Source organism: Acyrthosiphon pisum, chromosome A1 (assembly GCF_005508785.2).
Source record: "Acyrthosiphon pisum isolate AL4f chromosome A1, pea_aphid_22Mar2018_4r6ur, whole genome shotgun sequence".
NCBI lineage: Eukaryota > Metazoa > Arthropoda > Insecta > Hemiptera > Aphididae > Acyrthosiphon > Acyrthosiphon pisum.
The window spans coordinates 16893179-16905778 of NC_042494.1; the positions used below are offsets into that span (position 1 = coordinate 16893179).

Genomic DNA, 12600 nt, shown 5'->3' on the forward strand with positions numbered 1-12600 from the left:
TAAACAAGTCTAATGCGTATAGAAATTTATGAAAGTGTGAAATAAATTTATAAATTCAACACCGATATCAGTATATCACTCCTTTATCACGCAGTGTTCGGTAAATTCCTTTTGAAAATTAATAAAAACACACTACTCGTTACATAAAATATTTTTATTTAAATTACATTTGTGTTACCCGACATTACTTTATGTAAAAAACTAGGGCGTTACAAATAAAGTTACTTTTTTAAAAAATAATTTCAAAATCAGTCCATAACAACTAAAAGTAGTAGGTATACTATTAATTATTAAATAAATTGTTTAGATATAAAAGTGTATGACATTGATGATGGAGCCATGTAGGTGCATTGTTAATTATTTAATGTTATACATGAACAAAACATATATAAGTACTAATTTCTTGGAGTCATTAATAATATTGTTGGTTATTATCTAAAACTTTCTGAATCGTAAATAAATTTTTAAAATTTTTTTTGAATACCCTAGGCCTCTAGTTTTTGTCATACGCTCAACGTTCATAACTTAGGCATTTTAGTAACGTGGAAAATAACACGTTATTCAATAGGAACTTTATAAAGTAAAATATAACGAAATTACTACAGCGTTACTCCTAAGGTAATTTCGTACCAGTAATAATTTGTTATTTGCGTTACGTTAATAACCAACACCGAATTCACGCACATAATATTGTACGCTATGGGTAACCTTGTCGGCGGGACATCCGACGAAGTGCAAAGAACGCGAAGGACTTACCTTCTGGGTGCGGGTGACGGAGAACGTCCACGTCTGGCCATTTTGTCGTTTGGTTAACACGAAATACAAACAAATTTAACAAAAAGAAAACGATTTTATGACTTAGGATTGAAGAAATTAGCGTGATGGCGCGACTTGATGCAATACAGTAATACGGAATCGCACTGAGAAATGACTAATGAAAATGGCGATAGGTGGTATTTATAATTTGGTTATGTTAAAATGACATATGATTGAAAAAAAGTTTACGACGCGATTGTGTGTATATTGGTGGGGCAAAACAACAGCTGTGTCGCTACGGCTTTATTTTCTAGAAGTTTCTCGGCCGTGGGGTATCAATTAATGTTATTGTTATTATCGTTCTGTGTTGTCAGCTGCGGACGTGGTACTGACGTTCGAAACCTCTTTGGGTACGGCAGTTCGGCCGGTAAAAGACGCGCGCGCCCTCGTCCGTTATCAACTTTCAATTCTTATCTCTTATCAGCCGCAAGTTGCAACCGACGACAACGACTACAAAGTACAACTACCTACGTCCGAGATTAAAGCGCCGAGCTTTTTCAATTTTTCCGCTCTAGATTCCGCATTTCCGCCGTTTTCCTCGTCGGGTTCCTGTCTCTCCCCCTCCCGGTCAACCGTCGGCTGCCCGACGTAAACACTTCGCATCATCGATATTGCTGCTCGGGACGGGTCCAGCGATCAGCCATCCGTCGAGCACGTGCCCCGTCCACGATAGATTAAGCTACGACCGAGACCAGACGATGACGCGGTCCGTCCGTTGAGAAAATGCCGCCGTTGCGCGATCGCACCAATAACGAGCGTCGTCCGCCGCGATCGGGCCGCGAACTCCGCCACCGCTGTTGAGTGTAGCAACAGACTCATTTTAACCTTGGCCCGAGCTGTTGTGCCGTAATCTTTGACCCGCCCCGAGACCCGACTACGACCAGACCGCAATACGCACTGCGATGGAGTGCGCCAACCTAGATGAGTGTGTCGAGAATTGGGATTCGATAGCTGGTGACTACAAGACTCTCGAGGTACGTTGTGTGACTATATTTTTATAAGTATCCACCTTGCACTTGCAAAAACTAGAGACTCTGGCCATGGCTTCCCATGCAAATTGAGTGTGCTACGATACCACTGCCATTGCTTTCTACCCATTTCTTTTTCCTCCACAATAGGTACTAAGGCACTAGGTCATAATGTCTTTTCCATGCTCAAAGACCAAAACCAAAGTTTGAATTCTATCTACCATCTCATAGACTTGCACTTTAATACTTAAGTATGCCAATTTAATATGATATAGATATAATCAAATTACATTTTGGAAGTTTAAAATACATTTAAAATATTGACTTGATTGTTATTGTAATTAATAGATCTGTATCATAATATAATTGCTGTTGCACAAAAACATGATTTATGTAATTAACCTTAGTCTAATGGACTGATCATAGGTCAGTTTTTGAACTTTGATGTTTTTAGAACTGTAAAATTTCTATAGATCCTAGTTATAATAAAATACTTTTCATACATTCTGGATCGAGTAGTTAAAATTTATCAAAAATAATCTACTATTTTGCTAGGCATGTAGTATGTACCTACCTGTATTTACGACTTCTAGATCAGTCTTATTATTACTTTCAAATTATTCTTATTAAATTTCAGTAATTTTTCTTTTCTTTTTACTAAGTATATTTTTTTGTTTTATTTCATCTAGTTAGTTTTAATGTAGGTACAACCAACATTTGTCAATTTTACATTGAAATTAGATTTTATCACATCAGATCCTTTTAAATTGTAACAGGTACATTGTATAATCAGGTATACAATATAATGTATTTGTTTATCATTATCTATAGAATAATAACTATTATAGTATAGGTTTCCTATGATCATTATTAATTAGTACCTATGTAATAAATTAGGGTAGGTAGGTTAGGTACCGTTTAAGCACCATATGACATTGTATAATGATTGTTTATTATTATTTTTAGAATGTCAATAAAGAATATTTAGCCAAGGTAGAAGAGGTTAGTGATCTTCAAGGTCAATGTATGAAACAAGTCAGTCACCAAAAATATCGATTAAATTTTATTGCCAAATCTTTAAAAAAGTAATAGTAATTAAATTCTGTCATTTTAGACAATAGTTAGTCTAATTTTATTCTGGGTTATGGTTGTTTAGTTTTGAAAATGATGAACGTCAAGACATCATACAACGGCTTTGGAAAGATATTAACCATCGTCGCCAACAACTGTCAGATATTGAACAATCACTACCCAAGCCCAACGGAACATACTTGAAAATTATACTGGGCAACGTAAATGTATCAATTTTGAATAAAGAAGACAAGTGCGAATATTTAAATTGAAAAATTCAATCATAGTTTGACAAATAAAATGTGTTACAGGTTTCGATATAAAGATGAATATGAAAAATTCAAATTGGTTCTTAGCATTATTGGTTTCTTTTTATCTCTATTGAATTTGGTGACTCATAGGCGTGGAATCGAATTGACCTTTTTGTTTCTTTTGGTCTGGTATTATTGTACATTGACAATACGCGAAAGCATATTGAAAGTAAATGGCTCTAAAATCAAAGGATGGTGGCGAGTACATCATTTTATATCTACTGTGGCCTCAGCTGTACTACTTGTTTGGCCAAATTCTGAAACGTGGTTCATATTTAGGCCACAGTTCATGATTTTTAATGTAGTCATTAGTAAGTATTATATACTAATTACATTTTTAGTAAATCCTAATTTTAATGTATTTCCAGGCGTAGTTCAATCATTCCAATTTGTATACCAGCAAGGAGTTTTATATAGACTAAAAGCATTAGGCGAACGTCATAATATGGATATTACCATTGAAGGTTTCCATTCTTGGATGTGGCGTGGTCTTAGCTTTCTACTACCATTCTTGTATGTAGGGTATATTTTTCAACTGTACAACGCATATACATTATATAAATTGTGTTATCATCCACATGCCACTTGGCAGGTTAGTAAAAACAAATAATTAACATTTTATATTCATCAGCTTAAATAATATCCTGTAATAATCGATTTCTAACACAATGTCCACCTAAATTATATAGCAGTATACCCTTAATTAAGTAAAATAAATGTTATTAAAAAAATTACAAAATAATATTTAATACCTAAATAAAAGAATTATTTTTATGACAAACTTAAAATGTAAAAGTGTTTCATAATATTGATATACATTTTTTTTATTAGATATCTTAGTATAATAAAATGAGACTCAGTATGAATACCATACGAGAGCTTGTCATAAAAATACATATCTAAAAACAAATATTTATTTAACTGAATATTTATCCATACAAAGGTGAAGTCAACAATAAAAAAATTTCTGATTAAATACAAATAAACAACAAAATGAAATGCAAATATATTTTATAGGTTGTTGTTTACTGTTTTTAAATATTAAAATTTAAAACTATTGGGCCTGTAAGCTCATGCATTTGCATATCAATCTTCCTAAGTGGTATTTAATGCAGATGACATAGAAATTAATTTCAAGGTGCCGTGGTTAAATATGTGAAGTTTTGTTGTGTATGTTAAGAGGTCTTTTGTCCATTTGGCATAATTATGTATTTTTCTATTTCATTGGGCATATTATTCATAATTTGGATATTTCTATATCGAATCGATTATATTAACGTGCATTTATTTTTATTGAAATGCTACGGAGAAAACAAAATTTGACGAAAAATGCAATAATTTCTATTTTTTTACTTTATAAAATGTACATATGGTAATTGTCTCAACGTAAAATGATTGAAAATATTTTTCAAAAATTGCCCATGAAAATCTTCATTAGATTTGTAGTTTTTAAGTTCATATTTTTTCTGGTAAGTTTTAGAACATCTAACTTCCAAAGTAAGATACAAATTTGCTTCACACTTCCCTAACATCTTGTATATTTTTATTTGCAAATTTTTGCACATAATATAGTTTTTTGTGTTATTTTGCTAACTCAAAATTGTAAACAAAAATACAGATGGACAATAGATTCTTTTTTCCTTATTATTCTATCAATGTTTTGTTATAGAAAAAAAATAATAATATTGTATTCATTATTTCTGTATCCTTTTTAGGTTCCTGTTTTGTCAGGGTTATTTTTTATATTGTTCTTGGGAAACGCGGTTACTACTTCAATGGTCATTCCAGAAAAACTAAGAGAAGTAAAAATTAGACGAATTATTAAGGTAGTAATAAAAATATATTATACCAATATTCATGTCATATAATTAAATAATTATTTGCAGACGTATACTCGAAAAATGTCTGGCAATCGACTTGGAGCTGACCCCAAAAAAAGTGACTGAAAAATTAAGTAAGAATTATAATTTAAATCAATGTTTTATTAGTTTCTTTTTTTTTTTTAATAGTTGTATTATTATTATTATTAATAAATAAATAATTTATAGGAATACATACATGGTGTAACATTTAGAATTTAGATTTTTTATTTAATACACCATCACACGTTACGTTATAATGTTATATATTTGTTTTAATATACCAATTTAATTTTTTATTTAAGGCGTTATTAAAAATTTATTAACAGAGAGTCCTCGTTAATTCATTGCACACTAATAGAAGACATTCCTTTGAAGCAGACGAGAACAAATTTGTACAAAGTATAATAAAAAATATTGAACAAGTTATTTCATTATTAGAAATTATATTGTTTATTAATTTAAATGTTAGAAAAAACTAACATTTTACTTCTTTTTGGGATCTTTTAACCCAGCTCCGGCATTAAATTTGAAAAATATAATATCCCCATCTTCGACGACGTAATTTCGACCTTGTTGTCTATATTTTCCAGCAGCCTGAAATGAATAATGTATTATCATATTTATGTGTTAGTAGGTATATATAAATTAATAAGTAAACATTTCATTAATTACTTTGCAAGCAGCTTCAGTTCCTTCATTTTTGAAATCTTCAAATTTCATTACTTCGGCCATAATGAATCCTTTCTCAAAATCTGTATGAATTCTTCCAGCTGCCTGGGGTGCTTTAAAACCTTTCTATAATCAGTTAAAAAAATTAAATAAAACTTAATTCTATGAACATTTTTTTATTTTAAATTTACTTGAATAGTCCAAGCTTTGACTTCGTCATGTCCAGCAGTGAAAAAATACTGTAATTGCAATGCTTTGTAACCTTGGATAATAATTTTGTCCAAAGCACTAATTAAAAAAATATTTATATAAAAATTAGTAATAATAATGACTTTTTCAGAGATAAGTCTAACTTAATTTTATTTTTTTACTCAAAGAAAATATTAAAAACTTAGCCATAACAAATAAGTAAAAATGAAAAATGTAGTATACACTTTTCGCCAAAAAAAGATATTTCCTGTCTTACTCAAACATTTTGATTTTGATTATGTATGAGTTTGATTTAAACCTCAATTTTTTTTTTTATAACTAACCTGGTAGCCTGAACTTCTTCCATGTATTTTTTGCGTTCTGGTTCTTCCATTTCAATAATTTTATTTTCAAAAACTCCACTAAACGGTATAATAATTGCACCAGGATCATTTTTGTCAACCCATTCTTTTATTTTTATCAACCACTTGTTCTTTTTTCGAATATAATCTTTTTCTGATAGATTTACCAAATAAATGACTGGCTTTGTCGTGATGAACATATGTTTATTGAGAAATTCTATCTGAAAATAATAAAATTTATCAGTATTTTAAGTTATCCAAATTCTAGCTTATTGATAATTACATCAAGAGCGCTCCAATCACCAAACCTTATATGTTTCTTTTCATCGACTAAAATGGTTTTGATTTTTAGAAAGGTGTCCTGCAAATATAATTTAAGAGTTAAAATCATTTAAAACTGCGGCTGACTAGTTGCAACAAACATACATATTCTGGTTTGAGTTTTTTATCTCCACCACGTATAGCTAATTTTTCAAGTTTTTCCAAGTTGGCATGAAAATATTCCTCGTCTTTTAAACGCAACTCTTCATTAATAACTTCCATATCTTTAATAGGATTAACTTCACCCTCGATGTGAATTACATCTTCGGCTTCAAATGCACCTAGATATAATAACATATATTATTATTTAATAGCTATTATGAGAAAAATTTTAATAACTATTACAATTTTTTCAGTATAAAAGATAACAAAGAATTGCAACTTGAAGACTTTTACGATTGTTAAAATGTATAGATGAAGAAACACATCTTGTTAAAATATTTTCATATAACAAAAAAAAAAAATCAAATTAATATAGGTAATTAACATTGCACAATATACTTATATTTTATTTATTAATTGTTGATAGGTACTATATAAAATAATAAATGCATGTTTAACAATAATAATCACAGAAAATAAATATATAAAATAAAACAATATTTTATATTTTTATCTTGTAAAAATATTAAAAACTCATATCAATCATAATAATAAAATATGAACACAATTCTAACATAGTATACAGTGTTTAAAAACAAATATATTCTTACTCTAAACTATTTACTGCATTCAAATCATAATCATGTATTTACTACTTAGTAAAATATTATACTTTAAAATGAATATCATGTTTTGTTTTGTTTTATTTCAATTCTTTAAAAATGGTATTCTTTGTATCGTGAAATAGTAACAAGAAGTATACACTTTATTAGTGAGCTATAAGTTTCTAATTTTTAAGTAGGAAATTTACTATAGCCAGGGCTTAAAACCGTTATCAATAAAGTCGGTAATCGGTTGAAATTTTTGAAAACCTGTAACCGGTTATCGTTTAATTTTGAAATTTTGGTAACCGGTAGGTAACCGTTTCTTTGAAGATATTTCAAACACTATGATAACCGTTAATAGTTTAAAAATTGTTGATAAGGTTTTTTGGTAATCGGTTATCAGTAAAAACAGGTTTTTAAAAATAATTTTTTTAATCATATTTTTAAAACAGTTTATTTAGGCCATTCCTGTGTTTATAACATCTGATCAAAATAATGGCGATCTTAATAAATCAAAAGAATAAATTGCATAAAAATATTGTATTTTTATAATTTTCTTATTTATACTGTCAAAAATCAAAATTAAATATAATAACTTTCCAAGATGACACTAAGAGTGATACATTGACACAGAACTTTTTGGTTATATTGTATACATTACAGTACCCCAAAATCTGAGTCTGCAGATCGAGCATTCTACGCTAGCATTCGGACCATTGGAGCAAACACTACAAATAACAAATGCAGAACCAAGAGGTTTTGGGCTCTGGGAGTTGTAATTTAATACTAAACAATTTATAAATGTATGCAAAATAAAGTATAATGTGATGTAAACCAAAAAAATTTTTAACAAATTGCTTAAAATTAAACTTGGAAGGTCCCCTATCTATAGTAAGTTGTAGCAATGTATATAAATGTGTATATTTCTAAGAAATAAGATCAATAAAAAAAATATCTTAAATACTAAATAGTTGTAAATACTAAATGGACTGAGCCACTATTCCATCAACTATTCCTTAATAGGAATCAGCGCACGAGGACGACGACGTTTATGACGGTATTATAATATATAGCTATACACTTATACCTATATATATATATGATTTTCACAACAGATAAGCAATAATCGACGGCAATTAATTGGGAAAAAATTTAAAAATAGCTGGAAAATGAAATTCAACTATAATGTAATCATGATTCATGACATAATTCAAGTATTAAGTTCCACGAAAAAACCGTTAATTTTCTTGGTCGGGAATAGGTTTTGATTATAAAACCAGGATTGAAAATATGAGGTAACCGCTTTGATGTTAACATTTATATATTTACCTTGATTACCGATAACCAATAACCGCTTCCAGCATTGCAAAACTAAAAGCGGTTATCGGTTTTCGATTCTCAAATTTACGGTTTTTTACCGGTTTTCGTTACAAACCGGTTACCGGTTTTAAGCCCTGAGTCTATAGCCAATAAATTATACTAAATTTTTTTGTTATATATTATACCTATACAAAATACTTGTATGAGATTTAATTTTTTAAAATATACTGGTTAACAAAAATAATCTAAAACAAAATCAAGTTTATAAAATAAAAATTATTTATTGCAACGTGCAATACCATCATTTTTAGTTTCAGTATAATTAGTATAAAAATGTAAAATTGTTGGTTTTAAAATAAAAATATGATTTTATGATTTAGTAGAGATATTACCATGCCAATACTCATTTCCCTATTATTATTTGTATAACTTCTAATCATTGCTAAGATACCTCACAATAACCACCTAAATGATCAACACCTTTCGAAATAAACTTAGTTTAGAGCACTGGTTCTAGATCGTTTTACACTATTTTTGATTAAAATTAAACTTACGGCACAAATGAAACAGAGCATCGCAAGCTTTTATGTGGGATAAAAAGGCGTTCCCAAGTCCTTGGCCTTCCGCAGCTCCTTTGACTAGCCCGGCTATGTCTACAACATTCAAAAATGCTGGGACTTTGCTGGAAAAAAATATAATATACAATCAAAAATTATAAACAAGGCTAGGAAATTAATGACTTAGAAAAAGTGAACTTAAAAAATGGCCAAGAAAAAAATCTAGTTGTTTTTTGTTCTATAAAAAGTAATAAGTATCTATACAAAAATCTAAACTTGATATATAGATAAGATAAACCTATACAATACAGTAGCTGGTGCTTGGTGTCGAATATTGATGACAACAAGGCCAACAGCTATTTAAGAAAGGAAATAACAAAGATTTCTTTAAAATGCACTTAATAATATTGTTAGAAAAATTGGAAAAAAAAATTTTTAAATAGATTTTTAAATCCTTAAAGGTTGATTTCGATTTTGCACTAGGAATAATGTCCTAGAGGCTAGAGATCAAAAAAAAAAAAAATCCTACCTCTGATTATTATAATATTATATTATATTGTAAAATTAAAATAAGTGTAACAAGTAGAATGCTAGGTAGCATTTTATTATTCGAATATTTTTTATTATTCAATTACAAAAATTATTCGAGTATTTTTTATTCGAATATTTTTTATTATTCGATTACAAAAATTATTCGAGTATTTTTTATTCAAATATTTTTCATTATTCGATTACAAAAGTTATTCGATTATTTCTTATTCGAATAATTTTTATTCATATAATTAAAGATATTCGAAAATAAATTAATAATTGTTAGTTGAATAAAAACTATTCGATATTGAATCGTTTGAAATCCTTAATTAATTTGGTTCAAGAAGAGTCTACTAGGGGTGCGCGATTATGACAATCGATTAATCGATCCTAATCGATTAATCGATTAATCGATTATTTCTAAAAATTATAAATAATCGATTAATCGAAGGATCGATTAATCGTAAAAAAATATCGATTAATCGATTAATTGATTCGATTAATCGATTAATCAGCCAATCGATTAACAATTAAAAAATCGATTGTTGTATGGTATCACAGATTAATGAAACACCATAGATATTAAACATGTTTATAGTGAAACACGATAAAATATCTGTTATCATAATAAAACATTGGAAAACGTTGACTATTGAGCTATTTATATCTTCTGTAGATACAAAATTTGTTATTTTACGTCATTACAATTATTATTATAAGTTATAATAACCATTCTATTTATCATGAGTGAAGTAATTATTTTTAAAAAAAAGGTTTTACATTTTTATTTTATATTTTTAACTACTTATATAATTTGTTAAATACCTACTTGTGGAGAATTTGAGATTATTATTTAATATTAAAACAACAAGTGACAAGAGTACAAGACTACAAGTAAATGTTATTTTATAATTATTTAAATAAAATAAGTATTATAACTTTGTTAATTAATGTATCTATTCTAATTATCTAAGTATCTAACCTTTTAACTTATATCTATATGAATATGAGACATGTGACTAAACGTATTGATATATTTTATTAGCATACATTATGTTGTAGAAGTTTAAGTTTAAAAATTCACCTAATACTCTACAAGTATTTTAAATTTATATCTTATATTTTATTAGTAAACGAGAAATTCTCATTACTATATAACAAAAACAGTTGGTTAAACATGTTGTATAAGGCATAAGCCCATAAGGCATAAGTGCATAGGGAGTAAACATTTTGTATATAATTATTTTTCCTTACCTATAACAAAGTTAACAGTTTGACAACATAAAAAATTAATTTGATAACATAAACAACATATTAAGTTATAATAATAATATCGGTCTGAGTAGTCTGACACTCTGTCCACCTGCACCACAGTCCACAATGTCTAGCTGATAACATATTTATATATTAGGTACGATTAGGTACGTTTAATGTTTATCATTTCCACTATAACGATCCTATATTCCTATCTGCTGAATTCTTGAATTGATAAATTGTAAATAGCTACATAAATTAATTAAGTGACATATCGATTAATCTACTCACGATTGATCGATTAATCTACTCACGATTGATCGATTAATCGATTAATCGATTAATCGACTCGCAATTGATCGGTTAATCGACTCACGTATGTTTGATTAACAATTATAATATAAAATCAATAATAATCGATTAATCGATTATTATAAAGTATTTAAAAAACAATCGATTATTTAAGAAAAAAAACAATCGCGCACCCCTAATCGGAATCCCCTTCAAAAATTGGTATATTAATCGGTGGCAGTTTAATTGATTAAATTTTAAAATTGTCAGAAGCACTTGTCGCAGCTTAACGTCCATGTAACCGACCAATTAGCTTACTCTTTACTTTTATGTGGTAGTTACTTACAGTTTCTAAGTCTTCAATGAATTTGTCAATGTCCTCATCGTTGGCTTCTGCAGACTTATCATCATAAGCCTCATTGTACTTGGTGAAAGCATATTCCAATAAGTTCAATATTGTATTTGAGCTTCCTCATCTGAATACTTGGTAACCACGTCTTCGGTCAGCTTCTCATGTTTTTTTTGAATAAGTTTTCCTTTATTTCTGAGTACCTTATGAATTATGATCCATTGTGAATGTATGAGATTGAAACCGACGAGGGCGTGTTATAGAGGAAGAAACGAAACTACGCGAATGCAACCACGCGAACGAGAACTATGCGAATGTAACTATGCAAACGAGAACTATACGAATACGAACTGCATTTGTATGTAACGAAGCGATGTAACTGAATGAAAAAATTGATGTATCCGGTTCGAGGGATCATTTAATGTAATGTAATTTTATTTGAAAGCAATTAAGACCATGATGTTTTAGCTTAGAGTGAACTGTATATTTTCTATTATAAAATCACCAGACGTAAGGTGAACAATATTATCTTTTTGTAGAGTACTAGTGTAGTAAAAACATAATCATAAAATAAAAATTAGTGAACATAACCATACAAGTATAAATAAAGAATAGAACCACAGTCGTGGACACGATAATTTACAAATTGATATTATAATAATGTATGACAATAACAACTGTGATGGCAGATAACATTTTACAAAACAACTAATAATGAAATTTCTACGACCGATGCCCACGAGGAGGGCAGTTTTTTAATATACATGTCACTGAACCGTAGTAACTTTAACAGATTCCTCAACAAGTATTGAATAACAAATATTAAAACTTTTCAATAATAAAAATAAAAGTTTAATATGTTTTAACGTGTGTGTAGGCTTAAGAACTAATTGCATAATGTAGGTAACTCAAAAAAGATTGTAATTATAATTCAAATGACGTAATTCATAAATAATAATATAATATAATAGACCTCAAATTGTAAATTAAATATAAATTAATATAAAAGAATACGGCCCTCC

The 12600-nt window shown here is 28.7% G+C and overlaps 2 protein-coding genes across 4 annotated transcripts in view; one reads left to right on the forward strand and one right to left on the reverse strand.

Moving 5' to 3' along the window:
* Nucleotides 1–1249: 1249 nt before the first annotated feature.
* LOC100161349 (transmembrane protein 120 homolog) overlaps nt 1250–12600 on the forward strand; it is a 41051-nt gene continuing 29700 nt past the window's right edge. The window contains exons 1-8 of one of the 3 annotated variants that reach the window (XM_001942735.5): nt 1251–1790; nt 2751–2869; nt 2941–3108; nt 3167–3477; nt 3535–3758; nt 4882–4992; nt 5053–5120; nt 6926–7360. In XM_001942735.5, the coding sequence (XP_001942770.2) occupies nt 1719–1790; nt 2751–2869; nt 2941–3108; nt 3167–3477; nt 3535–3758; nt 4882–4992; nt 5053–5112 (1065 nt within the window). In that variant the 5' untranslated portion in view covers nt 1251–1718 and the 3' untranslated portion in view covers nt 5113–5120; nt 6926–7360. Of the gene's footprint in view, nt 1791–2750; nt 2870–2940; nt 3109–3166; nt 3478–3534; nt 3759–4881; nt 4993–5052; nt 5121–5330; nt 5470–6925; nt 7361–12600 lie in introns of those variants that run through there. The other 2 variants (XM_008184409.3, XM_029486739.1) reach the window with 2 other exon arrangements.
* Ola1 (Obg-like ATPase 1) overlaps nt 5128–12600 on the reverse strand; it is a 14600-nt gene continuing 7127 nt past the window's right edge. The window contains 7 exon segments of the mRNA NM_001160391.1: nt 5128–5622; nt 5701–5823; nt 5889–5985; nt 6231–6469; nt 6532–6609; nt 6675–6850; nt 9151–9278. Coding sequence (NP_001153863.1) covers nt 5512–5622; nt 5701–5823; nt 5889–5985; nt 6231–6469; nt 6532–6609; nt 6675–6850; nt 9151–9278 — 952 coding nt within the window. The 3' untranslated portion in view covers nt 5128–5511.